Source organism: Neomonachus schauinslandi, chromosome 6, assembly GCF_002201575.2.
Source record: "Neomonachus schauinslandi chromosome 6, ASM220157v2, whole genome shotgun sequence".
Taxonomy (NCBI): domain Eukaryota; kingdom Metazoa; phylum Chordata; class Mammalia; order Carnivora; family Phocidae; genus Neomonachus; species Neomonachus schauinslandi.
Genome location: NC_058408.1, coordinates 128781351 through 128795528, shown reverse-complemented (window position 1 = coordinate 128795528; position 14178 = coordinate 128781351). Strand labels below are relative to the sequence as shown.

At 43.9% G+C, this 14178-nt stretch overlaps 1 protein-coding gene across 6 annotated transcripts in view; it reads left to right on the top strand.

The window, feature by feature from the left end:
- NT5C2 (5'-nucleotidase, cytosolic II) overlaps nucleotides 1–7702 on the top strand; it is a 137348-nt gene extending 129646 nt beyond the window's left edge. For all 6 annotated transcript variants that reach the window (XM_021700116.1, XM_021700117.1, XM_021700114.1 and 3 more), the window contains 7 exons: nucleotides 1419–1526; nucleotides 1807–1873; nucleotides 2689–2859; nucleotides 4223–4274; nucleotides 4397–4457; nucleotides 4584–4760; nucleotides 5464–7702. In XM_021700116.1, coding sequence (XP_021555791.1) covers nucleotides 1419–1526; nucleotides 1807–1873; nucleotides 2689–2859; nucleotides 4223–4274; nucleotides 4397–4457; nucleotides 4584–4760; nucleotides 5464–5700 — 873 coding nt within the window. In that variant the 3' untranslated portion in view covers nucleotides 5701–7702. The remainder of the gene's footprint in view (nucleotides 1–1418; nucleotides 1527–1806; nucleotides 1874–2688; nucleotides 2860–4222; nucleotides 4275–4396; nucleotides 4458–4583; nucleotides 4761–5463) is intronic.
- Nucleotides 7703–14178: the final 6476 nt, after the last annotated feature.

Here is a 14178-nt window from a genome sequence, read left to right as displayed (position 1 = left end):
TCAGAACTCATCTAGAAATCTTCATTAACATTAGAAGTAATGCAGGGGCTAGTATAGTATAACATTGTCAGAGTTTTGAAAACTAAGTAGAAATAAAAGGGAGATATGTTATTTAGTGGGATGGGATCAGAATAATATTACGTAGAATTGTTAAGTTTGTGTGGCAAAGATAGGAATTTTCAGGTTGAGGAAGATATCTGATTAAAAGAAACAGAAAATATATATATATTCTTTTTTTTTTTTTTTCTTTTGAGAGAGAGAGCGCACATGATGGGGGGAGGGTCAGAGGGAGAAGCTGACTCGCTGCCGAGCAGAGAGCCCAATGCGGGACTTGATCCAGGGACTCCAGGATCATGACCTGAGCCGAAGGCAGTCGCTTAACCACCTGAGCCACCCAGGCGCCCTATGTATATATATATATTCTTGACAACTTCTGGATATTGCTCTTAGTTCTTGCTGAGTTCTGTGCCAAGAGAACAGTTAGCTTTGATATTTAGAGAAGTCTTCATTCCTGCAATAGGACTACACTTAGATTTAAGGAATACTCATTGCAACTTAGTCACATACTTGTGGGATTTTAGTACTAGGCTTGAGTAAATATCAGTAAATCTGTTTTGAGATCGCTCAGAAGCACAGTATGCATTGCCCTTCAGCTTATCTTAAAAGTTTAATAGCATGGTTCCATTTCAGGATGGAAATAATGTTAATGGGCATAACTTCTAGGTTAGTGCTGTGATAAGCCTGCAATATGAGCCAAAGGCTAATGTGAACCTAGAGCCATTATTCTGAGAACATAACCAGTAAAATTTGCTAGTAATAGTTCCATGCTAAGTTTGTATACTTCAGTTCTAATGCTGATCTGCCTCTTTCTTAATCTGTCTCTTGAGTATTGATTTGCATCTCTCCGGGCCCCTTTGTGCCTCTGTTACCCGTTTCAGAGTGGGAGCACACCTTCCTTCATATGTTAAGTTGCTGTGAAATAATTGATAAAATGATTTAAAATGTGTTAATTTATGTTTTTACCTTGGCTGCTTCCAAAAGAATGTGGCTTATAATAAAACACGTTTTTTTTTTTTTTTTTTTTTAAGCTTTTATTTATTTATTTATTTATTAGAGAGGGAGCGAGAGAGAAACAGCGTGAGAGGGGGGAGGGTCAGAGGGAGAAGCGGGCTCCCCGCCGAGCGGGGAGCCCGACGCGGGACTCGATCCCGGGACTCCGGGATCGTGACCTGAGCCGAAGGCAGTCGCTTAACCGACTGAGCCACCCAGGCGCCCCTAAAACACGTTTTTAACAAAATAGTGGGATCTTCTGGATATACTTAATATGTCTACATTCCTTGTATCTGAGTGAGATTAAATATGAGTGCCTCAAGGTTAGGAGTGATGTTTTGGCTTTTGCTCTTTCTCATCTTCATCAGCCTGGGAGTTCCCATCGACCATGGCAATCCTACTTTGACCTGATCTTGGTGGATGCACGGAAGCCACTCTTCTTTGGAGAAGGCACAGTACTACGTCAGGTGGATACTGTAAGTCGAGAGGATGAGCTGTCTGCTAGCCCATGTCCTTCGTATTTCTCCTTTCCCTACTCTTATTCTTCCTAAGGAAACAGGTATTTTTAACTTATTAGCCATACCTTTCTTTTGAATTTAATCTAAGTTTTAAACCTATTCATTGAGATAGCCAAATAAATCCAAAAGAATATAATTCAAAAGTGCCATTCATTTAGCTGCCTATCCAAATCGCATCTTGGGTGGCAATTGTGATTGAACAATAAATTATTACAAAGTCCATCTTCTCTCCTCACAGAAGACTGGCAAGCTGAAAATTGGTACCTACACAGGCCCCTTACAGCATGGCATCGTCTACTCAGGAGGTGAGTCGCAGATTTCCATTTAGTTTAAGTCTTTGTTCAGACTTGTGAAAGCTTTGGTGTCCTCCTGGCATAGTGCCACCCAAACTCTTTAGTATTCTGAAGACATTGTCTACTGGAGGTAAATGCTTCAGTCACCTACTAATGCAATAGGAGTCAGGAGAGTGGGTTTGAGAAGTTGTTAGTATGACCTAATTTTGTGGTTTTTTTTTTTAAAGATTTATTTGAGAGAGCGAGCACGTGCGTGCAGGGGCTGGGGCAGAGGGAGAAGCAGATTCCCCCCTCAGCAGGGAGCCTGACGCGGGGCTCAATCCCAGGATCCTGAGATCATGACCTGAGCCACCCAGGCACCCCAACTTAATGAATCTTTGATTTTCCTAAAAGGATCTGTTTTTCCTCATCCTTTTACCTTTTTGAGGAGGTTCTCAAAGGGATCCTCAGGGAGCCCTTACGGACAAGATATGTAGATTTTGTTGCAGTGAGAAACAATTGAACAAAGCCACATTGTCAGATCTCTGATGAGACATGGCGGTGGTACTTTTGGAGGGTTATATTCACTAAAGCTGAGACATGTGGTTTTTGTTGGTAATCAAGAACCCTGGTTTGCACAGTGGAACTGAAGGCCTTGCCTTAGAGGCAATGAAAGGAATGATGAAAGAAAAACAGTGGTGGGTCTTTAAGAAAGGTGAGACCTTTTCCTAGTCTGTTCCTTGCATAAGAATAAAATTAGAACGGTATTTAATGGTTATGGTACCTAGAATGCTGGTTTTTAACGTGGAGACATTTTTGTTTTCCCATTGTTCATTCCATCATTTCAGGTTCATCAGATACAGTCTGTGATCTGTTGGGAGCTAAGGGCAAGGACATTTTGTATATTGGAGATCACATTTTTGGAGACATTTTAAAATCAAAGAAACGGCAAGGGTGGCGAACTTTCCTGGTGATTCCTGAGCTTGCACAGGAGCTGCATGTCTGGACTGATAAGAGTGGTAAGGAGCCATTACTCTTCCTTTATATCCTACGGGCCAGCTGTGAACTCATTCCTTTATATCCTACGGGCCAGCTGTGAACTCATTATTTTGTGTGTGGGGAGAAAGGGACAGAGGTAGTCCCGAGATATTTGGATACTTCCCTCTAGCCAGGTATACGGTACAGAACTCCAGAATTTGAGGAAATAGGGGAGGTTATCTTGTTCAGGCTTCTTGAATTCCTTCCCAGTTAAGCACAGAATGTTGCTATCCTGAGTTATATTACTGTAGCAACTAACCTGTGAATTCCACTTTCCTCTGTAGTCCCATATTTTCCAACCACACCTACTAGTTCCAGTCTCTCCGCCATGAGCCTGTATCTGTGATTTGGGGGCATTGATGGCTCTGAGTGGTAATGTGTCTTTTTTTTTTTTCTTTTCCTGCTCTTCTGAGAATGAGGCCAAATTGTATTCTCTGAACTGTATGCTGAATTGACCTGTAGGTCTAGTTATGTAAAGATGTTTGACATGTAGTTCTCCAGCTAGGCCTTGCTAGCATCACCCACAGCTTGGGGAAAGGTATTGCCTCAGCTGCTTACCCCAGCTCTACTACTTAATATCTTCATGCCCTTCGAAGTTACTGGGACACCCTGTGCTTTAGTTTCCTCAAATGTGAAAATGAGGATAATACCTACTTCACTGAGACTTAACTGGGGTGTAATGTGTGTATAAAGAAGATACAAGTAACAGCCTTTCTCATCTGAGCCACAGAACAGAGAAATTGATTTGCATGATTTTCAGTTCTCCCAAAAAAGATAAAGAAAATTTGTCATATACAGTAGATCCATTAGGGCTTAATTCTCTTTGGGGAAGGCAGATTGAGAAGGACTGGAACACCTCGAAAGCATGTAACAGATACTGGCTGTTGCTTGTCCTTAGTGGGACTTTCTGGCTAGCTTTTCATCCCCATTTTCAACTTTCCACCTAGGAAATTCTGTAGATCTAGTTGATTTGGCTCTATTGCCTGGACTTGTGACCCTGGACACCTCACCTCCTCCTCCTTCTTGGATCTGAAAATGGAACTGGTAACAGTTGTTTGCTGACACACCTGACACGGGATGCGAATTAGCGCTTTGTAAGCTCAGAGTCAGCATCCTTTTGGAAAGGAGAGTTGTAGCCAGCGGTGTTGAACTAGCAGGACAGGCAGTTAAAGAAGAAACCAGGGCAGGAGAGGGTTTTCCTGAAGCAGAAGGAAGTCATTTTGTACACTCACCTGTAGCTTTACTTTTTGGTCCTATCAGCAGCCTCTTAATTGAGTTTGGGCAAGCAATTAAAAGCTGAATGCTTTTCATTTAAAACACTTTTCTTTTCCCTTCAAACTTTAGCACTTTTTGAAGAGCTTCAGAGCTTGGATATTTTCTTGGCTGAACTCTACAAGTAAGTTTCTGCATCCTCCAAAAAAAAAGTTTTCCCTAACAACCCTCTGCCTCTTCGGGAATCACCTATGTTGGGGAGACGTCTTTTCTGGAGATTTTCAGTGGAGTTTTCTTTGTCTTCAGGCATCTTGACAGCAGCAGCAATGAGCGCCCAGACATTAGCTCCATCCAGAGACGCATCAAGGTATCCAAGTGGGATTGGGGAGGAAACTTGGAAGATCAAGTTTTGCTTTTTATATTTCTTCTAGTACATAGGGCTTGGCACATAGCCAGCACTCAGTGTTAGAATTCAGTCTCTCGTCTGTTTTAGAAAGTGACTCATGACATGGACATGTGCTACGGGATGATGGGAAGCTTGTTTCGCAGCGGCTCCCGGCAGACCCTGTTTGCCAGTCAGGTGATGCGGTATGCCGATCTCTATGCAGCATCTTTCATCAACCTGCTCTACTATCCCTTCAGCTACCTCTTTAGAGCTGCCCACGTCTTGGTGAGTTAATAGTCTTAGGCTGGTAGTTACAATTAAGATATACTCTTACTGCTAAAATCTGCAACCAGGTTTGTGGGTGGCACAGGGGATGTTTTCAGATTTTGTCAGGGAGAGCACAAGCAGGGGGAGCAGCAGGACCCCGGGATCATGACCTGAGCCGAAGGCAGATGCTTCACCGACTGGGCCACCCAGGCGTTCCCGGGTCTGTCATTTCTACTGTGCAAAAGCCCATGAGCTGGTTACATGGATGCACAAAAGGGATCTCTCCGAAAGTAGGATCAAGATCGAATGTTACAGGGTATAATTTTATTCTGAAATGTATCGTATTAAAAGTTTGAATAGTGAAGACTTTCCTCTTTTGTTAGCGTTTATATAGCGTTTATATAAAAACCGTATTTTTCTTACTTAGTAGCGCTGATATATATACTGATCTATAGTTCAGGACTTTTTTTTTTTGGTGTGAATTAAGCATCTTTCTCCCTCATCTTTTCTAGTTTCCAGCTGTAATGATCTGGACAGTTAAGGGTTGAAGAAGAGAGGAAAAAGATAGGCAGCTTTAGGTAGTTCTAGGAAGACGCTTTAGTATCTGAATTGGGTGGGCCTCTGATCCATTATAGACACGCCTCTGCACAGCCACCTAACAAGCGGGAGAAGGGGTTAGGATTTAGGAAACTGTTTTTCTGAACCTCTGACTTTGTTCTAGATGCCTCATGAATCAACAGTGGAACATACACATGTAGATATCAACGAGATGGAGTCCCCTCTTGCCACCCGGAACCGCACCTCAGTTGATTTCAAAGATCCCGACTACAAGCGGCACCAGTTGACCCGGTCGATTAGTGAGATTAAACCCCCCAACCTCTTCCCACTGGCCCCCCAGGAAATTACACACTGCCATGATGAAGATGATGATGAAGAGGAGGAAGAGGAAGAAGAATAAGGAGGAAAACCAAAACTGAGCACCCATTAAACAAGCCTGGCAGGACTCAGAGGAGCAAAGGATGGGTTCTAGCGGTGGGTGGGGGAGCTCCGGCAAAGGTACATCTGGAAAGTTTCTGAAGACTTTAAAATATTCTAAGTTTTGTTTGCACTCTTTGCAGATGGTTCAAATTGTAGTGGAGTCTGTACTGAAAGAAAGTAAGGGTAAAGCTGGGCTGAACGGCATGCAGATGGCTCCGTCGTGGCTTGTGACACTGTTTCCTTGTCTTGTTTCATTCTCAGTATGTATTGGATACACCCCGGGTGGGGCAGAGTCCCAGAGTGGAGCAAGGGTGATGGGAAGAGGTGATCCAAAAATGTTAACGTTACAAATTGTGCTCTTACTCCAAAATCCATCCTGAAATTTTCAGTGCATTACACATTATTGTATATCAGTGGAGAAATATATTGCTTCCATTATCAAATGTAGTCTTCTGTTAAGGTCAAGTTTCCTTTTATAAGCTCTGAAGTGTCCACTGGGCAGACTGGGGGCTTCAGTGGCCTTGCACAAGTATTTGGTTTGCTATAGGGCTGGTCTGGAATGCACTGCAGTGATTCTGTTCTGAGGTACAAGTCTTCATCTCTTCTTACATTTTTTTGATAGCAGAAATGTTTCTTATCAGAAACAATTTTTTTTCTCATCTGGGATCAATCTATAGAAAGAAGTTAGCTGCAAGAGGGCAAAGGAGCAAGCCCCGTGAAAAATTAGAGCATAACTGAGTGAATTCCTTAGTGTGGGCCAGTGTGGCTCATGCTATCCAGAGTTCCAGCCTTCTCTAACCTCTAGGGTGGACGGCTGTAGTTCAAAGTCAAGCTTTAGAGGATGGGAAGAGGGCCCTGTAAGTCAGAACCTTATTAGAGCTGAAGGTACAATCAATGGGAGTAAATTCTGAATCCCAAGAGAAATCACTTCTTGTTGTTTTGAATAAGAATGGATCATTACTGTGTACTTGAGGCTATTAGACGGCCTCACAGTGCAGAATGGCCTGCGGTAGTTCCAGGGGTAGTGGAGACTGGTACTTGACCCTCCGTACCTTCCTTCCATTCTGCCTACTGGTGAACACAGAGGGTAGATTAGCTGCTCTAGAATTCAATAAAGTGTAATATTTCTAATCCTGACTCTGACCCCTTCCTGTAGCCTAACTGTAATTAACGGTTGGTCTTCAGGTGGGTTTAGGTTTGGCTAGTGACATCAGTTTGACATTCTCTTAAAGGAAATACAGTCTGGCATGACTAATGGTTCCAGTACTTAAAGAGGTCTCACAGCTTTTCCATGGGACGTTTTTTGGTACAGGACTATGAGGTAAGGCTTTTTAAAAATGATTTTATAGGAAGGGAACACAGTTCAGTAACATAGCCAAGACCATATTACCTCATCACTTTCAGTATATGAGCTTTACATTAAGACTGGTATCCCTTAGGAATATATGCTACTTTAAAAGTAATCAGGTTACTGGGGCACCTGGGTGGCTCAGTCAGTTGAGTGGCTACCTCTTTCCGGCTGAGATCATGATATCCAGCTGCATGCTCAGCGGGGAGTCCACCTGAGAGTCTTTCCCTCTGCCCCTCCTCCCCACTTGCATGTGCTCCCTCAAATCCTAAAAATAAAAATAATCAGGTTACAAATATTGCAAATAGCACTTAAATACTGTCCCCATTTTAGAGAGTATGTTTGTGGTCACCCCAGCTCTCACTCAAGATGGGAGATGTTGCCCAGTTTTACAGAGTCTTATATTTGCTCAAAGCCAAATAATTTTGAAGGGACTTATTACAACTATAGAGCCTAACTTCTAATAGTACATTTACATATTTTCCCTTTCAGAGCAAGGATCATCATGAACACTTCGCTTTTAATTTACCACACTTTTTTTTGTATTGTGTTATCTGCATAAGATCTTATCTTTTTAAGAGTTTCTTTTTCTCCAGATGTCTGACAGTGGATCCAAAGATCGAGGAGTAAAAAGCACACAATTGGAAGAAGAATTCCACTGCTGGTCAGAGCTTTCTTCAGGACCATCAAAATTATTTTAAAGAGCTAGGATTCCATAAGCATCTACGACCCAGAGCAGAGTGTTGCTTCTCTGCATATTATTCCTGTTAGAAGTGTGTGCTAGGGAATTAGGCGGTCCAGGGGCAGATGTAGTTGAGCTTGCTAAAACATGAAAGTGAGTTTTTCTGTTGCCAACAGTTAAGGAAGCTGAACTTAATGTTTTTGTTTTGAACTGAGGCATGTTAGACTATGAGAACACAGATTTCCCAACTCTTCAAAATCTCTTCCCTGGGCATTTGAAAAGCACCAGACACCCCTTCTGGGGTGCTAGACTGAACTCCCAATCTTAGGGCATGTACAGGGTTGACAGGGACCCTGCCACACCCAGCAGCTGGTCACAGGTGCAGCAGACCCCAGCGCTGCTGGGTTCCCTTTGTAAGAGGACTTGCCCCATTCATCTCTACAAAGATGGTCAGTATATTTCGAAAAATTAAAGCCAAGAAAGTTTAGTGTTCTGTTAGACCTTCAATTTTCTCCTACCATAAGCATAGCTCTGCTGAGACCTAAAATAAGAAAGCAGCCCTTCGAGCTACCCTTTCTAAGGTGCTTTTAGAAGTGGCTCTTAATAGAACTAGAATAACTTGGAGCTACAAATCCTTTAGTCATGTTACTGGTTTTAAGCAGCTACTTTAAAAAGCCACTTGCAGTGACATGTCAGACTTAAAAGTACTTTGTTCATGTTTAGATATTTCTAAATCAGATTTATTTATTCAAGAAATATTTTGTCAACAACGTTAAAGCCCTGCAGTTTTTCCAAGGCTGCCAGAGCATTTAAAAATACTCTTACTCACCACAAATAGCTCAAGACAAGTAAGTGCGTATCTAAGTCTGCATTAAGGGTGGGAGCCTTGTACACATTCCGTGTTATGGAAACTATTTAACCTTTCTTTGATGGTGGGGAAAAATGGTAACTATGGTCCAGCTATTGCCATACCATCAATGGCCCAATTCCTCACTTGGTTTAGAAGTTTATATCTCAATACTTAGGTTTCTCATGACGTTTTTATCTTGGTGACTAGAGAATAGGGCTCGTCTCAACGTTTTTTTCTTAAATGGAACAATTTCAAATGATACACAACTTTGGGAGGCCCTTAGAATGAAATCTCTACCGTGGAGCTACCCAAGCAGCCTTAAAAACAGAAGAAAAATGACACACACACTACCAGCAAACAGCAGGGAGGCCATGCCCAGCAGCCAGGAAGCAGAGCCAGGTGACTTCCAGTAAAACCCACAGCATCCCATCCTCCACCTCCACTAACGTGACCAAGCATTTCACACTGTTCTCTCACTGCTGAGTAGGTAGAAAGAGAAAGCAAGCCCTCTAGGAAAAGAATGCATTCGTTCACAGAATCAACAACGCATCTTTTTTCTGTAACCTGGCAACTCACCCATTTCCCTGTTGTCAGACAATAGGTCCATCCCAAAGCCACAGCATTCGGACTTGTTGCAACAAAGATAGGCAATTTCAAAAATAAAATACATGCAGTATTTTAAAGTTCCTCTGAAGACCTCTAGCACAAAAAAGTCTTCCCAGTGGAACACAGCATTTTTTCTCAAGCTTGCTGACTCTGTTACTGTAAGTCTAAGTACTTTATATTTTCTAATTTAAACCAGTTTTTGGTCTGGTCTATGTTCCTTCCTACAAATTAAGATCGCTTTGTTTCATTTTATTACTAGAAAAAAGGTGGATTAGATATTATTTCATGAATCACATTAAGCACAAATAGGTCCCCAGATGGTCTGCTCTCCCACTAAGCTCTTCCCAAAGCCATGTCTGGCCGGGGCTACAGAGAAGGCCTGCAGAGTCTGGGCCAAGATAAACCTCACCATAGGCACTGGCCCAGGCCGACGAGTGCACATCCTTCCCATGGAGAACAGCAACAGGCCTTCTGAGTCTCACAAGTTCCTGAGATACTTGGAAGTATATGCCAAGCAAAACCTTTCCAACACTTAAGTAAAAAAAAAAAAGTTTATTAAATATCCAGTCCTTTTCTGAGGGTTCTCATCTTTGACTTGTGGGTATGGGTATTTTGAAGCAAGTAACTTCATTTTTGGACCCACTGCCCTCAAGTCAATGATGTAGCAGAATTGTAGTAAGGAAGCCGGCTCAGTCTAAACATTCCCGTCCTGCGTTGGCCTACTGTTTGAGCACTTCACAATCCCGAATCTCCCAGCAGGAAAAGCACTCTGACGAAGAACTCCCACAACTTCCTCCTTGTATCCTTAGGCCTTAGAGTCCTCCACCGGGGGAGACGGCATGCCACTAGAATGTCAGAGAAAGGGCCCCATAAAGCATTCCTTTGTTTTGGGATGTGACAGTATGAGCACAGATGTGAGGATCTTGAAGGGAAAATGATAAAACAGGCTTACAAAAAAAAAAAAACAGAAAAACCAGGAGTTTATTAGCCATCTAATCTAATTCAATTTTTTGGCTCTACTAAAGAATTATTGCTATTAATTTGCATTACTTTCCTAAAGTATAAAGTTTTCAGGATTCAACTGCAGGTTATGAAAAGGTCATTCAGTTCGTACCATTTTTTTTCTACAAGACCCTCTGGCTGGTCACACTCTTGTGTCCTCAGAAGTGCTGAGTTGACAAAAAGTGCTGGGAGCACAATTTGTATGAAATAGGAACCCCAGAGCTTTTTTTCATGATAAAGCTTCGTGACAAACGGACACACGGGCACCCCACGGATACAGAGACAAAGCTTAGGAAAATCTCAAACAGCAGGAAAAATCACCTCTACTTTTCTTGGGGAATTCCCTGATTTGAACTCAGGACTCATCTAGACAGAGTGACTAAGGCAGGAAAAACAACAAAATAGCTAGCTGGGACTTGATGTGTTGGACAGAGAATTCTTTCCCTGGCCCTGCTTGTTGCTTTCTTCTCTGCTTCTAAGGAAAGCAGACAGGCTCCCAAGAAGGTAACACTTCACTGGAATATAGATCTACCCCATTCTACTTTGAAGAAATTGGGGGTAACGACTGGGGAGGGTGGCGTGTCTCCAAGCCAGTCTCACCAGCAGTTCTTCACTGAGCTGTCTCCATCCACAGGGCAAGTGTATCATGGTTAAACCATGGTTTAACTGTGGGGAAAATAAGGGACCAGTCCCTAAGAGCACGATCCTCTGTGAATTTAAAATAGAGACAGAGTGGAGGGAAAAAGGATTCCAGAAAGACATGATCTGGGGATAAATCACCCAGGGGCTGGGAAGCTACACCAGAAGATCTGCAGGGTCTGGTAGCACCTGAGTGATGCAGGTAAGAAGGAACCAGAAGACTCTAAAAGGCAGTGGTGATGGAAGAGGATGGGGGCCCCAACACTGGGTTATCAGGGAAGGGGGATGCCCACTGCATCCTCAAGAGCATCTGGACACGACTCACCACGCTCAGGCCCGACATTTTTGATGAGAGTGAACCACCTGTGCCGCCACCACACGTTGCTCCTAAGCTTCGCAGAGCAGAGGACCTCCGGAGCCGATCTCTTCAAGAGCCAGCGGAGAGTCTTGAACGAGGCCTCTGGTCTTGCCTAGGAAAAAACAGCTTGGACGTTTGCCCAGCTCAACTGTGTGCTGTTAGGGACTGAGTGGCAAGTGTGGGACAATTTGAGTGGATGCCCTCAGGGTCCTTAACTAAAATGCTCCAACGGGACCATCCTCCTTGCCAAGGAGAACACCCCCCTGGAACTGGTGGTACCAGACTCCACGGCAGAGGTGGAGGCCCGGTGCTAGCATCCCTCTCTGGTCACAGAAGACTTTGTGGTGTGTGGCCAGAGAAATGCCCTGCTGTGTTGCCATGCTGACAAACGACCCCAGCGTTCTCACCGGGACAGCCGTGCTATTGGGCAAGGGGACCGAGGGCGGTGGCGTAAAGATGGAGGAGGAAGGGAACACAACATCCACTGGAAGGGTGAACAGAAAATCATCCTTTATCTAAATAGAATAATAGAAATGAACAAAAACCTTTTAAAACAATCACAAAATTTACAAATAAATTGGTACAAAATAAATAGGAGAGATTGTAAATCTACAACATCGTTTGAATTATAAAATGCATTCATTATGACAATCAGCTCAGGAAACCTATACATGTCATTTGTGCTTCTTTAGGTTTATGTACACAGCTCTGAATACTGTGTTCAGAAAACTTCACTGCTGAGAAGCATGAAATGTACACTATGACACAGTCAAGGCCGAGGAGGATGAAAATCAGACACAAAGCAGGGTCTTATTTCAGGGCCAACGCAATGCTGGCATTGGGCCTCAAAACCATGAGAAGGCCTATTAGAAGCCCAGATGCGGAGGCAGCTTCCATGGTCCAGAGAGATGGATTCTGCAATCCAAGGTGGGAATTTAGAGGCCATCACTGTTGTGGGGCCAGTTTGCCAGCCTGGCCTGGGAGGGTGGGAGTGAGGAAGAAGGCTCTGGTCTCATCACAGCGGACAGACCCCATCACCAGGAAACAACCTCTAAAGTATTTCGCAGAGGTACTTGAGAGCCCTGCCGTAACATAGGAGACCTGCCTCCCTCCTCAACCCAAACACTAGTCCATCAGGAATAGTGGCGGGCCCCAAAAAGAAGGGGGGGCAGGGATGCTAGGGTCAATGTAAGAGCAGCAACCTCTTTATGACAAAAACAAAGAAAACCACTGCCTTCTCAGCCACTTTAAGGGACAAGAGAACCCTAGGCTCCATGGACGAGGGGCTCTAGAAAATTTCTCATCTCAGTCACAATGTACTAACAGTAGAGGCTTATGTACATAATAAATAATAATATAAAATAAAGCATATACATTTGTAGATTTAAAAGACTCCAGAAATGAGAGAAGTTAATGGACTGATACACTCCACCTTCACAGTAGACTTCAGACACGGGGGCTAACAAATCAGAAGCTAGGCTGGGGCTCTCTGGGGAATAAAAGTCCTGAGGCCTTATTCCTTCCCTTCTGCTCTGGGAGCCTGAGACCAGCTCTGTATACCAAGGGGCCTGGGCTTCCAACAAAAAGGGAAGGCACCCAAGTCCCACCAGGTCTATGTAGTAATTCTCTCCAAGGTGAACCTGAACAAGAATCTGGTCCCAAAGGAATCCCTTCCCAGGTGAATCCGTGTTGGTCAGATGTGGGCAGATGCCAGAAGATACCCTGCCAGGAGAGACAAGCCATTCTTCCAGTTCATGTTTAAACTCAACATAAAGTGGGTATTCAAACTCAAAGACACATATACTAAAGTCCTCCTAGTACGTGTTGGAGCTGTGTACATAAAAACCTTGGTATACAAAGTCCTAGAACTTGACTCTCTTGCTACTAGAACCTTTGTTTCTATGTTGCTTCAAGTACAGCCTGGTATTTCCCATCAAAAGATATTTACAACAATTCTAGTGAAAGGAGGTCAGTGGCTCTGGCATACACAGAAAGCTTACTTGTGCTGAGCCAACTGCACAGGGTTAAGAAGCCAAGACAGTCCCCAGGCCAAGATGGCAGGAGGGAAGCTGCTCCAAGCTCTGCAGTTGCTGTGAACTGCCATCACCTCCTTCTGTCCCCCGGGCTGACCAGGGACTCTGGACCCTTCGCACAGGGCAGAAGGAAAACCAGCAAGTAGGCATTCACTGCAGGAAGAATGCCTGCAAGTGTTAAGAGGAAAAAGGCCCACTGCCACAGCCTTGAGAGACAGTGACTTCAGCAAGCTTGGCAAGGGTGCACCACTCACCCTCAAATGGAGGGAAATGAACCTCATCTTAGAGTTCTTTGAACTCATCTCTCTTATCAGCCCACTTGAATACAAAAGAAATATGAAAAGATAAAGATCTGTAAATGGCCCTGAGATATAAAAATCCACTGAGTAGGTTGCTCATTGATAAATTTACATCGGAAAGTTTCTGAATCACCCCAAACCACTTTCATACTTAATTCTCTAAATCCCTCCTAACTCTGGATCAATCCACAACTCACGCAAAAATCCGTCCTTGCTGGACAGAAGCAGTACTAGCCCAGAGCTTAGAGTGGCACCAGACCCAACCCAGAAACTGTGTCCTCAGACACCGCACTGGTGCCCCAGAAGCCTCCACACCCTGAATTGCCAGCTCAATCACCCCCTTGTAAGAAAAACCTGTCTCTGGGGTCAAAAGCGACAGGGAGTTGTTCCTGTTGCTCAGGCCATCAGAGAACTTGGGTCATGTGGTGGGTGCCAAGCTAACCCTCCCTGGCAGCTGCTACTTTGTTAAGCACCCTTCCCGCCCCAGCCTGGGTGAGTCTTTCGCTGGGGATCACCCCTGGCGAACCCTGGAGAAGTCTTGGGATCCTGGCCCAGGACAGGCAAAGAGAGCTACAGATCACTGGCTGGTTTTCAGAAGATGAGAGGGTTGGGGTTTCTTCCTCTTTTTTTTTTTTTTTTTT